The 12,238-nt window shown below is 57.8% G+C and overlaps 1 protein-coding gene and 2 long non-coding RNA genes across 13 annotated transcripts in view; 2 read left to right on the forward strand and 1 right to left on the reverse strand.

The window, feature by feature from the left end:
- Positions 1 to 1,967: 1,967 nt before the first annotated feature.
- Positions 1,968 to 6,735, forward strand: LOC141407990 (uncharacterized). The gene is made up of 2 exons (XR_012419801.1): positions 1,968 to 2,144; positions 3,139 to 6,735. It is a non-coding gene; the product is annotated as an uncharacterized lncRNA (long non-coding RNA).
- A 1,866-nt stretch (positions 6,736 to 8,601) lies between these two features.
- Positions 8,602 to 11,882, forward strand: LOC141407992 (uncharacterized). Its single transcript, XR_012419804.1, has 2 exons — positions 8,602 to 9,740; positions 10,086 to 11,882. It is a non-coding gene; the product is annotated as an uncharacterized lncRNA (long non-coding RNA).
- GALNT9 (polypeptide N-acetylgalactosaminyltransferase 9) overlaps positions 11,159 to 12,238 on the reverse strand; it is a 122,788-nt gene continuing 121,708 nt past the window's right edge. For all 11 annotated transcript variants that reach the window (XR_012419796.1, XR_012419794.1, XR_012419795.1 and 8 more), the window contains one exon: positions 11,159 to 11,901. Coding sequence is in view for 6 of the 11 variants with exons in the window: in XM_005572668.4 (XP_005572725.3) it covers positions 11,755 to 11,901 (147 nt within the window). In the remaining 5 variants the exon portion in view is untranslated. The remainder of the gene's footprint in view (positions 11,902 to 12,238) is intronic.

Consider the following 12,238-nt stretch of genomic DNA (forward strand, 5'->3'; position numbering starts at 1 on the left):
GTGGAACGAGAGACTTGAGAAAAGAAATGAGACACAGAGACAAAGTATAGAGAAAGAAAAAGTGGGCCCAGGGGACCGATGCTCAGTGTACAGAGGACCCACGCCGCACCGGTCTCTGAGTTCCCTCAGTATTTATTGATCATTATCTTCACCATCTTAGGAAAGGGAAGTGGCAGGATAATAGGATCATCGTAGGGAGAAGGTCAGCAGAAAGACATATGAATAAAAATCTCTGTGACACAAGTTTAAGGAAAAGTGCTGTGCCTTGGTATGCATATGCAAACATCTCCATAAATCTTTTTAGTGCATAAAGAGCAGCATTGCTAGCACGTCCCACCTTCAGCCCTAAGGTGGTTTTCTCCTTTCTCAGTAAACAGAACGTACAATCGGGTTTTACACGGAGATGTTCCATTGCCCAGGGACGGGCAGGAGACAGATGCTTTTCTCTATCTCAACTGCCAAGAGGCCTTCTTTCCTCTTGTACTAGTCCTCCTCAGCACAGACCCTTCATGGGTGTCAGGCTGGGGGACGATCAGGTCTTTCCCTTCCCACGAGGCCATATTCAGACTATCACGTGGGGAGAAACCTTGGACAATACCTAGCTTTCCTAGGCAGACGTCCTTGCGACCTTCCGCCCTTCCGCAGTGTGTGTCCCTGGGTACTTGAGATTAAGAGAATGGTGATAACTTTTAACCAGCAAGCTGCCTTCAGGCACTTGTTTAACAAAGCACACCCTGCACAGCCCCAAATCCATTAGACCTTGAGTCACCACAGCACATGTCTCTTGCAAGGACAGGGTTGGGGACAGGGTCACAGATTAACAGCATCTCAAATACAGAACAAAATGGAGTCTCTTATGTCTACTTTTTTCTATATAGACACAGTAACAGTCTGATCTCTCATTTCCCCACAATGTACAGATTAATCCTTCTTTCATGTCGGGTGAATTTTTTTATATGATAGTTTTAAATAGCTCTCCCGTTTTACTTTGGAAATTTTCTTTCTTAGGGGTACCTATTCTCCCTGTGCAGACTTATCTTTGTGTGTATTCTGAATAATTCATTATCATTTTTTCTGTTACTTCACCCTATGTATTAAAAATTTTTTGACTGGGTGTTATGGTTCATGCCTGTAATCCTAGCACTTTGGGAGGGTGAGACAGGTGGAGTGGTCAAGCCCAGGAGTGTGAGACCGGCCCAGGCAACACAGTGAGACCCAATCTCTCCAAAACACATGAGCCCAGCATGGTGGCGTGCACCTGTGGTCCCAGCTACTTGGGAGGCTTAGGCGGGAGGATCACCTGAGCCCAGGAGGTCAAGGGTGCAGGGAGCTGAGAATGTGCCCCACATTCCAGCCTGGGTGACACAGCAAGACCCTGTGTCAAAAACTGAAAACCATCTCGAACCAGCGCCCCTGCCACAAGCATTTTTTCTTCGTCAGCAGCTCAGTGTTGGGCTGCGCTTACTCTGGTTTCCGCCCCTTTGGGTTTTCTCGTTAGTTTTATATTAGTGTTTTTGGAGCATTCTTTCGTTTATTCAACGCTGTGATGGGTCGTTTTCATTTCATTCTGATAAAAGTTTACCGGCTTCGATTCTTCTGAAGTGGGAGGTGCCTGCGGAAGCACTCTTCTATTCCTGGGGCTGTGTTTCCTCCCGGAATGGAAGGTCTCGTCGGCAACCTCTGCTTCCTCTCTTTTCTTTCTCTTTCTTTTCCTTCTCTCTCCCTTCCTCCCTCCCTTCTTTTCTTTTTTTCTTCTTTCCTTCCTCCCTCCCTCCCTCCTTTTCTTACACATCTGAAGAACCGCTGTGTTATTTTGTTTCTTTTGAATATGTAGCAAGTCCCCAGTCACCCTGCCTTCATTGGGTCAGACCCAGTCAGTTATCCCCGTTCCCTTCCCGGCTTCCGACCTCCCTCTGGGCCACTTGGGAGTTAGCGGGAGGGAGGGAGGGAGGGAGGGAGGGCGGGCTGTGGTCAGCTGAGCCCTGGCGTCGGCTTTGCTGTTCAGAACAGGACCTCTGGCTTCCTGCAGCCCCCAAAGCCGGACAGAGAGACAGAGGTGTGAGCACCGCCCAGGGGGCCGCTTTTGTTTCTGTGGGGACATCGGGACCACCCACCAGACACCCCCAGGAAGGCCACGTTCTGAGGTTAGAAAGGGGAAAAGTCAGATCTCACTGAACTGTGCCCATGAAGGGAGAAATGATCCCAGTTTTGAACGACAGGCCCCAGGGGCCTCGGGATGTCGGTGTGCCTCGTCTTGCCCCCGCCATGGCCGTCCTGGCTGTGCCAGGCTATGTCGGGCTTGAGTGGGGTGGCAGGTTCCTAGATGAGGGGGAACCCTACCGAGAAGCCTCCTCTGCATCTGCAGCCGCCGCCGGTCACAGAAACATGGACTCTGATTGGTGGGTTTGTTTTTTGGAGCCGCCCATCATGAACCACACTCTGCTGAGCTTTGGTCTCGACGCCAATCAGATGGGGCTCCGGTGGTCTCGGGAGGGGAGGATGCGGTTTTTTTTTTTTTTTTGAGGCAGAGCCTCACTCTGTCGCCCAGGCTGGAGTGCAGTGGCGCGATCTCGGCTCACTGCAAGCTCCGCCTCCCGAGTTCACGCCATTCTCCTGCCTCAGCCTCCCGAGTAGCTGGGACTACAGGCGCCCGCCACCTCGCCCGGCTAGTTTTTTGTATTTTAGTAGAGACGGTTTCACCGTGTTAGCCAGGATGGTCTCGATCTCCTGACCTCGTGATCCGCCCGCCTCGGCCTCCCAAAGTGCAGGGATTACAGGTGTGAGCCACCGTGCCCGGCGAGGATGCGGTTTTATGAGAGGGGAAGGGACTCGCTGGGGCCGAGGGTGGGCTGCTGGACTCTCCGACCCCAGGCCCTGGTGATTCTCCTCTGTGTCCATGCATTGGTGGGACTTGACTGGGCGGCACCTCCCCTCCCAGGATGGGTCTGTGTCCCTAGGCCCTGGGTCTCAGCGGCCTTTGATTTGCTGTGGCCGGTAGAATGTGCTAGAAGGGGTGTGGGGCCTTAAGACGCCTCTCCGCTAGGCCGTGGCTCTCCTGAAACAGTGCCCCGCACCTACTGCGGAAGGAACGGGCCTGACCTACAGGAAGGTGAGGGTGGGTGCGGAATTTCTCCACAGGAGCCCTGGAACCTGAGGACGTGCCCCGTGTGGCACAGTTTAACTCCAAGCGGGGGTCATCAGGGTGGCCTGCCTACTCACTAGCCCTTCGGAGCCAGGAGAATTGGCCATGCTGTTTCTGGTGGGAAGACACGAAGGGCTCTTGAGAGGAAGATGCCGGAAGCCTTCAGGAGCTGAGAGGGGACCCGGCTGACAACCCGCAAGGAGGCCGGGAGCTCAGCCCTGCCGCTGCAGGCCCCCCATGAGCATGCAGGCGGGTTCTTCCCCAGAGCCTGCGGAACAGCACCTGCCCTGCCGGCACCTGGACTCCAGCCTGTGAGCCCTGAGTGGCACATCCACCCACACCATGGCTGACTCCTGGCCATGGAAGCTGTGAGGGGATGAACCGGCTTTGCTCTGAGCCGCTAGGTACGGGGCTCATCAGAAACAGAAAACTAAGTCAGGAGGCCGTGCGGAGGACAGCCCTGGCCACAGCGATGGCCAGACCCACCTGCCAGCTGCAAGGAGCCGTCTGCTGCCCAGCCTGGCCAGCCCTGCTGTGATCACGGTGACCCCATGAGCCAGCCCAGGGAGCCCCCGTGGACCCAGAGAATTGTGAGGACCAGGAGCCTAGTGCTGCTTTAACCTGCTGCATTTCGGGCGGTTTATTTCATGTGTTGTGTGTGGATCCATCATGGCACGTGGGATTCTGCCCAGCAACTGCTCTGTGTTCTGAGACACTAAAGGCCAGTACCACGTTAGGCTGGGGGTGGGGGGCAGGGGTGGGGGAGATGAGGATGAAGGGGGGATGAGAAATTGCGGGAGGGAGAGAAGGAGGAGGAGGAGGAGGGAGGGAGGGTGGTGTTGCTCACCGGGCAGCCAGGCTCCGTGCACAGAGAAGCTGCCCTCAGTGACTAAGCCGGGCCAGGAGAGGCTGTTTCCGGGGAATGAGCCGTCTGCTCTGGCCTCTTCCCATCCCCGCTCCATCACCTCCCCAGCTCTGTCCTGATTTCACACAAACCCATCATTCCATTTTATTCCAGAGATGAAATCAATTCTTCAGCTCACCCTGTCCCCATCTAGAGCACGGCCTGAGGGTGCGGGTGGGGTCCCTCCCTGCCCGGCGTGGGGGCACCTGGAGCTGTGCTTCTCTCTCGAGGTCTCCCTGCCTGGTGGGGCACGGGTGGGGTCCCTCCCTGCCCAGCGTGGGGGCACCTGGAGCTGTGCTTCTCTCTCGAGGTCTCCCTGCCTGGTGGGGCACGGGTGGGGTCCCTCCCTGCCCAGCGTGGGGGCACCCGGAGCTGTGCTTCTCTCGAGGCCTCCCTGCCTGGTGAGGGGCTGTGCCCTTGGGGTCTGTCTCCCAGCATTTTTCATATTCCATGGGATTCCATCATCCTGACTGTGAAGGGCACACGGACCCGGGTCCTGGCCCATTTGACCAGCTCAGCTCACGCCTGGGCTACCTGTTCACCCGTGTCTGTCCATCCGTCCGTCCATCTGTCCGTCTGCTGGCCACGACTCTTCCACCCTCGGGGACCTGTTTTTCCCCCTCTGCTGAGCCTGCATGAAGACGTGTGTGCTCCGCCGACGTCTGCAGTGTAGACACAGCTCCCTTGGGGTGTGTGCAGTGTGGACGCTGTTCTGTGCCTGGTGTTACGATGTGTCAGGTGTAGGTGCAGTTCTCTGGCTTGTTTGTGGTGTGTGCAGTGTACATGCCCCAGTGGGGCTCGGAGGGAACTGCCTGGCATAGTGTGAGGGGCGAGGTGTGGTGGGGGCGGGGCAGAGATCGGCAGTGGGGGCTGCTTCGCGGAGGGAGTCGGGGCTAGGCCCGTCCTTCCGTGGCCGGAGCGATGGAGGAGTCGAGGGCAGGGCCTGGAGACGCCCTTTTCGCATTTAAATTATTGCGCGCAGGTTCCACGCGATGGGCGGCGCCGTCTCCGGGGGCACTTCCGCGGGTTGTGATGATTGATTGTTCCAGCAGCGTCTCCACCGCCCTCCGCGCCGATCGCCCCGCCCTCCCCAGCGCCTCTCCTGGCCGCGGGCAGCGCTTGTCTGCACAGCACGGCGGAAGCCGGTGTACAGCGGTAACAAACCTGCACGTGTGCACGTGTACCCTGGAACTTAAAGTATAACCAACAACAACGAAAAGCAAAACACCTTTTACTTTGACGCACTTTTAGATTCCCAGGATGTTGCAAAGAAAATGCAGACAGAGCCTGTGCCCTCTGCTCAGCTCACACGGCCCCAGGCAGCCTCGGCTCTGGCCCCGCTGGGCGTGGGTGACCGGCTGTGCGGGTTCCGAGGGCACCGTGTGCGCTTGCCCGGGCCGGCTCCCTGCGTCCTGGTCCCTCAGGCCCTCTCCTGCCTGCCGCTCCTCCTCTCCGCCAAGAGCCGTTTCAGAGGCTGCCCCTCACTGGCGGGGCATCTGCGCTGCTTGCAGCTCTGGACTATTGTGAATAAAGCCGCTGTGAGTATTTTACTGTAAGTCTTTGGGGACGTGTCTTCATGCCCCTTGGGTGAATCCAGGTGTGGGATTGCCCGGCCGGGGAGCTGTGAGCTTTCTAGAGAGGGGGTGGCCCATGGTGGCTCCAAGGGCCTGTAGCCTCTCACGCTCCTGCCAGCGGTGGGTGGGCGTGAGGGGTGCCCAAGGCTCGCCCGTGTGCCAGTGGGTGCGTTAGCCAGTCCGGCCGCCGTGGCTTTCCTCTGCAGCCCGCGGTGCGTGCTGATGTTGCGCCTTTTCTGTGTGCTTGTTGGCCACGCACATGTGGAGGGGCCGTTCTGACGTTGGACTTCGGGGCTCGGGGACACACGTGTCCAGCGGGGCAGGTCAGCCTTTCTCTTTTCCCCGCAGACCTCAGCGCAGCTCTGCTCCTCAAAGGACCCGGGGAAGTTTCTGGGCCTATTTGGGCAATAGGAGAAGGTCATGGGCTGTCTCTCCAAAATTCGTGTCCACCCAGAACCCTCGAATGAGACCTATTTAAAGAGAAGGCCTTAGCCGATGGAACATTAAGATGAGGGGCCCTGAATCCGAGGCTGGTGTCCCTGTTGGGTGACCTGAGGATGCGGCGTGGAGGAGACACATGGGGGTGGGGCGGGGAACAGGCCACCGGCAGCAGAGAAGGGGTCAGGCCCAGCGAGGGAGGGGGCGGGAGGAGCCCTGGAGCCCTCAGAGGGAGCCAGGCGGGTACCTGGGCCTTGGACTCTGTTCCTGGGACTGTGAGGGAATCAGTTCTGCTGTCTGAAGTGGCCCGCTGTGGTCCTGTGTTGCGGCAGCACTGGGCACAAAGATGGGAGGACCTTGTGACTGGGACTGGGGCAGTCACAGGCCCAGCAGGCTGGTGAGCCAGTGCCTGGCAGGTGGGGAGGACGTGGTGTGAGATGCGGCCTGTGGGTCAGCCAGTGAGCTCCAGCACGGGGCCTGGTTGCCGGACAGCAGTGAACGGTGAACGGTGATTCCTCTAGAAGCCCTCCTTGTGTCTCGGGGCGGGAAGCCGGGCACCGCTCGGGAACGGGCGCTGCTGTGAGGGAGAGCGCCTGCTGTGCAGTGGGTGTCAAATGAATGTTAATAAACAAAAGAGCCAATTATCCTTCATTGCAGACACGTTTTTTTGCAGAAAATTTAGGAAATACAAGAAGCAAATAAAAATCAAAACCACCCAAGAATGTAACAGCTATGATGTGCTTTCTTCCTAATCCTCAAAGCAAAGCTTCGGAGCCCGTATTATTTCTTCCTTGTTTGAATTAAACACAGTTCAGAAGGAGAAAGTAATTTCCCCAAAGCTGCCCAGCGAGGAGAGGGCGCCCAGGTGTGTCTGCTGCTGCCCCTCTCTGCAGACCCCAGAGCTGTCCCTGCAGCCCCCTCAGAGGGGCCCCCACCCTGGAGTCTGCCCTTCACCAACCCCTTGCTTCGACCAGAGTTAAACTTGCCTGTGATGAAGATGGGGTGCTTGGGAGACGCCCACGCTCTGTGTGGTTGGGCCCCTGGTCAACACCAGCCTGGCCTGCACCCCTGCTGGGGCCCTTCAAGGCTGCCCTGCCCTGGGGACAGACCCCCCTGCACGCTGCTTCCTGTGGGACCCACTCTTGAAGTCGGTCTGAGCCATAAATGAGACTCATCAGGCGATGGGCATTTTTATTAGAGGCAAAATTAAATTCGGGCGCCCATGATCTCTATCAAGAGCAAAGAAAGGAGAAGAATGGTGTGTTTGTTCACTGCTTCCACCAGGAGTGCCTGCTCCTGTAACGGCCGCTCCGAGCCCCGGTCATCGGTCTGGGGGAGTGCCTGCTCCCGTAACGGCCGCTCCGAGCCCTGCTTGTCAGGTGCCAATGAACCGTGTCAAACAGACGACATGGATTTTTCTGAATCTGCTGCAGAGCCAGATTTTAATTGAATCAATGTGAGAAGCAGGCCTGCTATTAAGTTTTATTAAATTCTATTTGTTTGTATCCTTGCCATTTAGAACATGACTGTTTAAAAAGAAAAAAATACTGGGCAGCCAGGCAGGGTGGAAGGTCGCAGGTTTGGGGTCACATGGATCTGGGTGGGACCCCCGGGTTTGCCTGTGTGACGGTGTGTCTTGTGCAGAGTCGTTTTATTCCTCCGAGCCTCTGTTTCTCCTTAATGGGCACAGGAGTGCTCAGTACTACCTGAGGTATTTGAAGAAATAAATGGGATTAAAATTTCACCCTTATTTAAACATCTTCCTCCCTCCCTCCTCCTCCTCCTCCTCCTCTTAGGAGAAGAGAATGGCCGCAGTTTTTCTGAAGATCTGGGACAGGAACTGGCATTTCCGTAGACCTTGCTTTGAAAGGGATCTCTTGTGCGTCCCGTCGGTCGCGTCCGTCGGACTGGGGAGATGCTCTGCGTCTGGGGGTCTTGGGAGAGTGAGTTGGGGGTGTGCTGGCCAGTGTCTGACACCAACTCTTGGAAGCACAGCCGTGGCGTGTCGCGTCCCCAGCTGTGGTGTCTGTCTGTCCACCATGGACCATTTCAGGTGACCAGCCTGCCGTCTCTGAGCTTGGAGTTGGCTGCCGCAGGCCCCCCGCCGACCGCCAGAGCCCGAGCTCCCAGGCAGGCCCTGCAGCCCGTGGGTGTGTGTAGGGGTTTCCGCAGTTGTGAGCCTGGGCCAACTCATCGTCCCCTGGTCAGAGCCTCGGTTCTTCCCTCACTTGGGCAATCGGTCCTCCATATTAAATCCCCTTTGTTTGACTGGTTGGATCCCACCTGATACAATTGGGGTGACCCCAACCAAGGACCCATGGTTACGAAACAGGACAGAGAAGACCATGAGGAGGAGTGATTGTGCCTTACAGGAAGGGACGTGTCCACACGTGTCAAAGGGTTTAGGGGATCACAGTGGCTTTGGCACAGCCCACGGACGGCACAGCCCGCGGACGGCGCTGACGTTTTCCTGAGCCCAGGGACTGCTGGGGTCAGGGCAAGTGCGTATCTCCGTCCGTTTGGCATTTTGCTCTGTATGAGACGGGGTAATTCATGAAGAAAAGGGGTGTAATTGGCCCACAGGCCTGTAGGAAGCCTGGCACTAGCATCTGCTTCTGGGAAGGCCTCAGGGAGCTTCTACTCGGAGCAGAGGGGACGTGGTGAGGGAGGGAGCAGGGAGGGTGGTGCCAGGACCATTCTAACAACCAGCTCCCTTGGGAACTACTAGAGTCAGTTACCATGAGGACAGCACTGGACTGTTCATGAGGGATCCACCCAAACACCTCCCAGCAGGCACCACCTCCATGTTGGTCAAATTTCAACCTGAAATTTGGAGGGGACAAGCATCCGATCTACATCAGCATGTCACTGCGACTTAAACAGGTATGGCTGCTCCCCACGTGGGGCACCCTGTGAGGCAGGCGTGAGTCTAGGCCAGCAAGGATGTCCTGGTGGCCACGGCCAAGTGTTGGCCACGCAGCTGCGCAGGGACCATCTTCAACAGTGACACCGTGTGGCAGCAGGTGCAGCGGCAGCAGCAGACGTTGGGACGTCTCCAGCTCTGGCCCACCCGTGCGAGGGTGGGGAGCTCTTTAGAGTAAATGATCTTTAGGATCCATGGGCACTTTCTCCGGAACAGGGGCAGGTCTCAAGAGGCGTGTGACCACTGAAGCAGGTAAGAACAGAGGGGAATAGTCAGGGAAATAAGGATGCTTGGGGGTGTCTTTGGTGAAGCAGAGTGTTCACCACGTCGAGGTCACGCCTGTGAAGAGTCTCCTGTCCGGAAAGCGTGGACAGTGCCTCACCTCTGCCGCCCTGCAGGGACCCGCCTCCCCAGGCGCTCCCCTTGGGACTCCTCCTGGTGCCAGGGAGGAGGGGCTGGGCCAGGTGAGGTGGGGCCACCTTAGGCTTCCGTCAGCAGGAGGAATGCTCACTTCTCTGGAGGGCGAGAGTTCTACTGAGGATTCAAGAGTAATTTTCCAGGTGTCAGGTTTTACGTGGGATCCTGTGTGGGCTACGAACAAGCCAGTTTTGACTTGCCTGTCAGTTTGCCTAATGAATTGGAGTGTGAGCGAGCCAAGTTTGCACCTGCTATCCTCTTGGTCTAAACTACAGGCACTGCGCGTTGCAAGCTAAGGGACTCTGCACATCCTGACTTCGCCTGGGAAACTTCTGGAGTCCTGTGAGTCTGGCTGGGGGCTGGGGGGGGAGGTCCCTGGCAAGCCACTGACTTTTGGGGCCCCACTCACTGCCCGTGTTTTGCCACAGAGTTTTGGCAGGTCTGGACTAGCAGAGGGCTGAGGCTTGGGCTGGGGCTGGGAGAATTCTCTGCTGAGAACAGAGGAACTGGGACCCCTCAGGGCTTCTTACAGGAACAGGAAGCAGCAACCGGGGAGTCCCAGAGGAAGGGGTTGAGCAGAGGGGCCGTGTGGTGGGTGGGCACCCCAGTGGCAGGGTGCTGGGGGAGGAACACGCCACCCCGGGCTTTGGAAAGAGCAGTGAAGCATGGCCCCGCCGCCTCCCCCAGGGCTAGTGGACGTGAAGTGTCCCTGCAGGCTGAACTCCTACTGGTGACAACAGGTCAGCGTCCGCACTCCCTGGAGACTCGGAGCCTGGACTTGCCAAATTTGGTACCTGCCTATCGTTTTATTTCTTTGAGATGGAGTCTCTCTCTGTGGCCCAGGCTGGAGTGCTGTGGGGTGATTTTGGCTCACCGCACCTCCACCTCCCGGGTTCAAGCTATTCTCCTGCCTCAGCCTCCAGAGTAGCTGGGATTACAGGTGCACCCACCATGCCTGGCTAATTTTTGTATTTTTAGTAGAGATGGGATTTCACCATGTTAGCCGGGATGGTCTCGAATTCCTGACCTCAGTTGATCCACCCACCTCAGCCTCCCAAAGTGCTGGGATTATAGGCGTGAGCCACCGTGCCGGGTCTTTTTTTAATTTTAGATTCACGGATACATGTGTGGGTTTATTATGTGGGTATATAGCGTGATGCTGAGGTTTTGGCTTCTAACAATCCCTTCACCCAGGGAGTGGATGCGGCTCTCGACAGATGGTTTTCCAGCCCTCGTCCTCGTCCTTCTCCCACCTGCCCCTCTGGAGTCCCCGGGTTTTCCAGCCCTCGTCCTCCTCCCACCCGCCCCTCTGGAGTCCCTGGCGTCTGCTGTTCCCTCTCTGTGTCGTGTGCACACAGCGTTCAGCTCCCATGAATAAGAACACGTGGTTTGGTTTTCTGTTCGGGCGAGTTCTCAGGCCGACGGCCTCCAGCTGCCATGTGCGGCTGCAGGGGACGTGCTCTCCTCCATTTTTCTGACTGTGTTGAGTTCATGGTCTGTCTGCACACGTGAGGCCACCTGTCGGGCCACATCCCAGCACAGGCGTCAGCCAGAGTCCACGTCTGCGGCTTTGTGAGCTACGCGGCCATGGCTCAACTCTGCGCCGACAGCCCCACAGCGGTGGCCACAGACAATAGTAAGCAAATGGGCATGGCTGGGTGCCAATAAAACAGTATTTATTAAAACAGGCGAGGGGCTGGGCTGTGGCAGGGCCCAGGCCCCACCCCCCAGCTCCGCTCCAAGGAAGACACATACAGCGCTGCTGCCTAATCCTCTTTATTTGGTCTCTGCTGAGGCAGTCGCACCAGCCTCCTAGACACAGCTGCAGGTTTGTCGCCATCCATGTCCCCCAGCACCCCTCTTACCAGACCATGAGGAGCTGTGTTGTGAGGTGTGAACTTAGGTCTCGGTTGGAGGGCTGAGCGGTTGCAAGGGCTGGGGGAGGCTGCTTGGAGCATGGGAGGCCGTGGGTGGAGGACGCCGGGGCGCCGCCTGGCGTGTGGTCTGGGGCTTGGCCACCCTGTGGGGCGTAGGGGCTGTGGTACATGCAGAGGTGGCGGCCGTCCCAGCAGCCTGGCCAGGAGATACCGTGGAGAAGGCACGTGTTTGAGTCGGCGTCACTGTCCCCAGACGCCCTCCCTTGGGTAGAGCCGCCTGTCCTAGGAGGAGCTGTACTCCAGCTGCAGTGGCTGACACCCTGGTCACTCAGCCACACCCCGGCCCCTTGGCCTCTGCTGTCCTGGCCGCACATAGAGCCCTGCCCTGCTGTGTCTGCTGGGCATACCCCGGCCACTCAGTGACACTGGCTTGGCCCAGCGCCTTCCCGAGGTCCGTGGGGGTCCAGGCAGAGGCGGGGTCAGTGCCGTGCATGTTTGATCCAGTTTCTGATCATCCACTTCTGCCCCGAGCACCTCTGCACCACCAGCCGGAGCCCGAAGTTGGCGTCTTTGGACATCTCCACCTCCAGGCAGCGGCCCGTGGCCCGGCTCACAATGGGGCCGCTCTGTGGGGACAGTCACACCAAGTCAGCCAGGGGTCAGGCGTCCTCGTCCCCCACCCCCACCCCAGGGAGGCTGCTTCGTGCTCTCAGCCCTCGTGCTCATTCTTGGGGCAGCTCGAATGGAAACTCAGCATCACAGCAGCACCCGGGGACCAGGAAGGGGCTGACGTCAGTGGAGCTTTGAGGATCTCCCATCGTTCCTGCAGAGCAGCCCAGATTGGAATCACACCTCATTCCCTCCCTAAATCCTGCCTCTACCCTGGGCACCTGAGGCTGGAAGAGGCAGATGCAGGGCTATGATCAGACTGTCCAGCCCGGCCCCTCTCTGGCTGTGTGACCC

The sequence above is a fragment of the Macaca fascicularis genome, chromosome 11 (assembly GCF_037993035.2).
Source record: "Macaca fascicularis isolate 582-1 chromosome 11, T2T-MFA8v1.1".
Taxonomy (NCBI): Eukaryota; Metazoa; Chordata; class Mammalia; order Primates; family Cercopithecidae; genus Macaca; species Macaca fascicularis.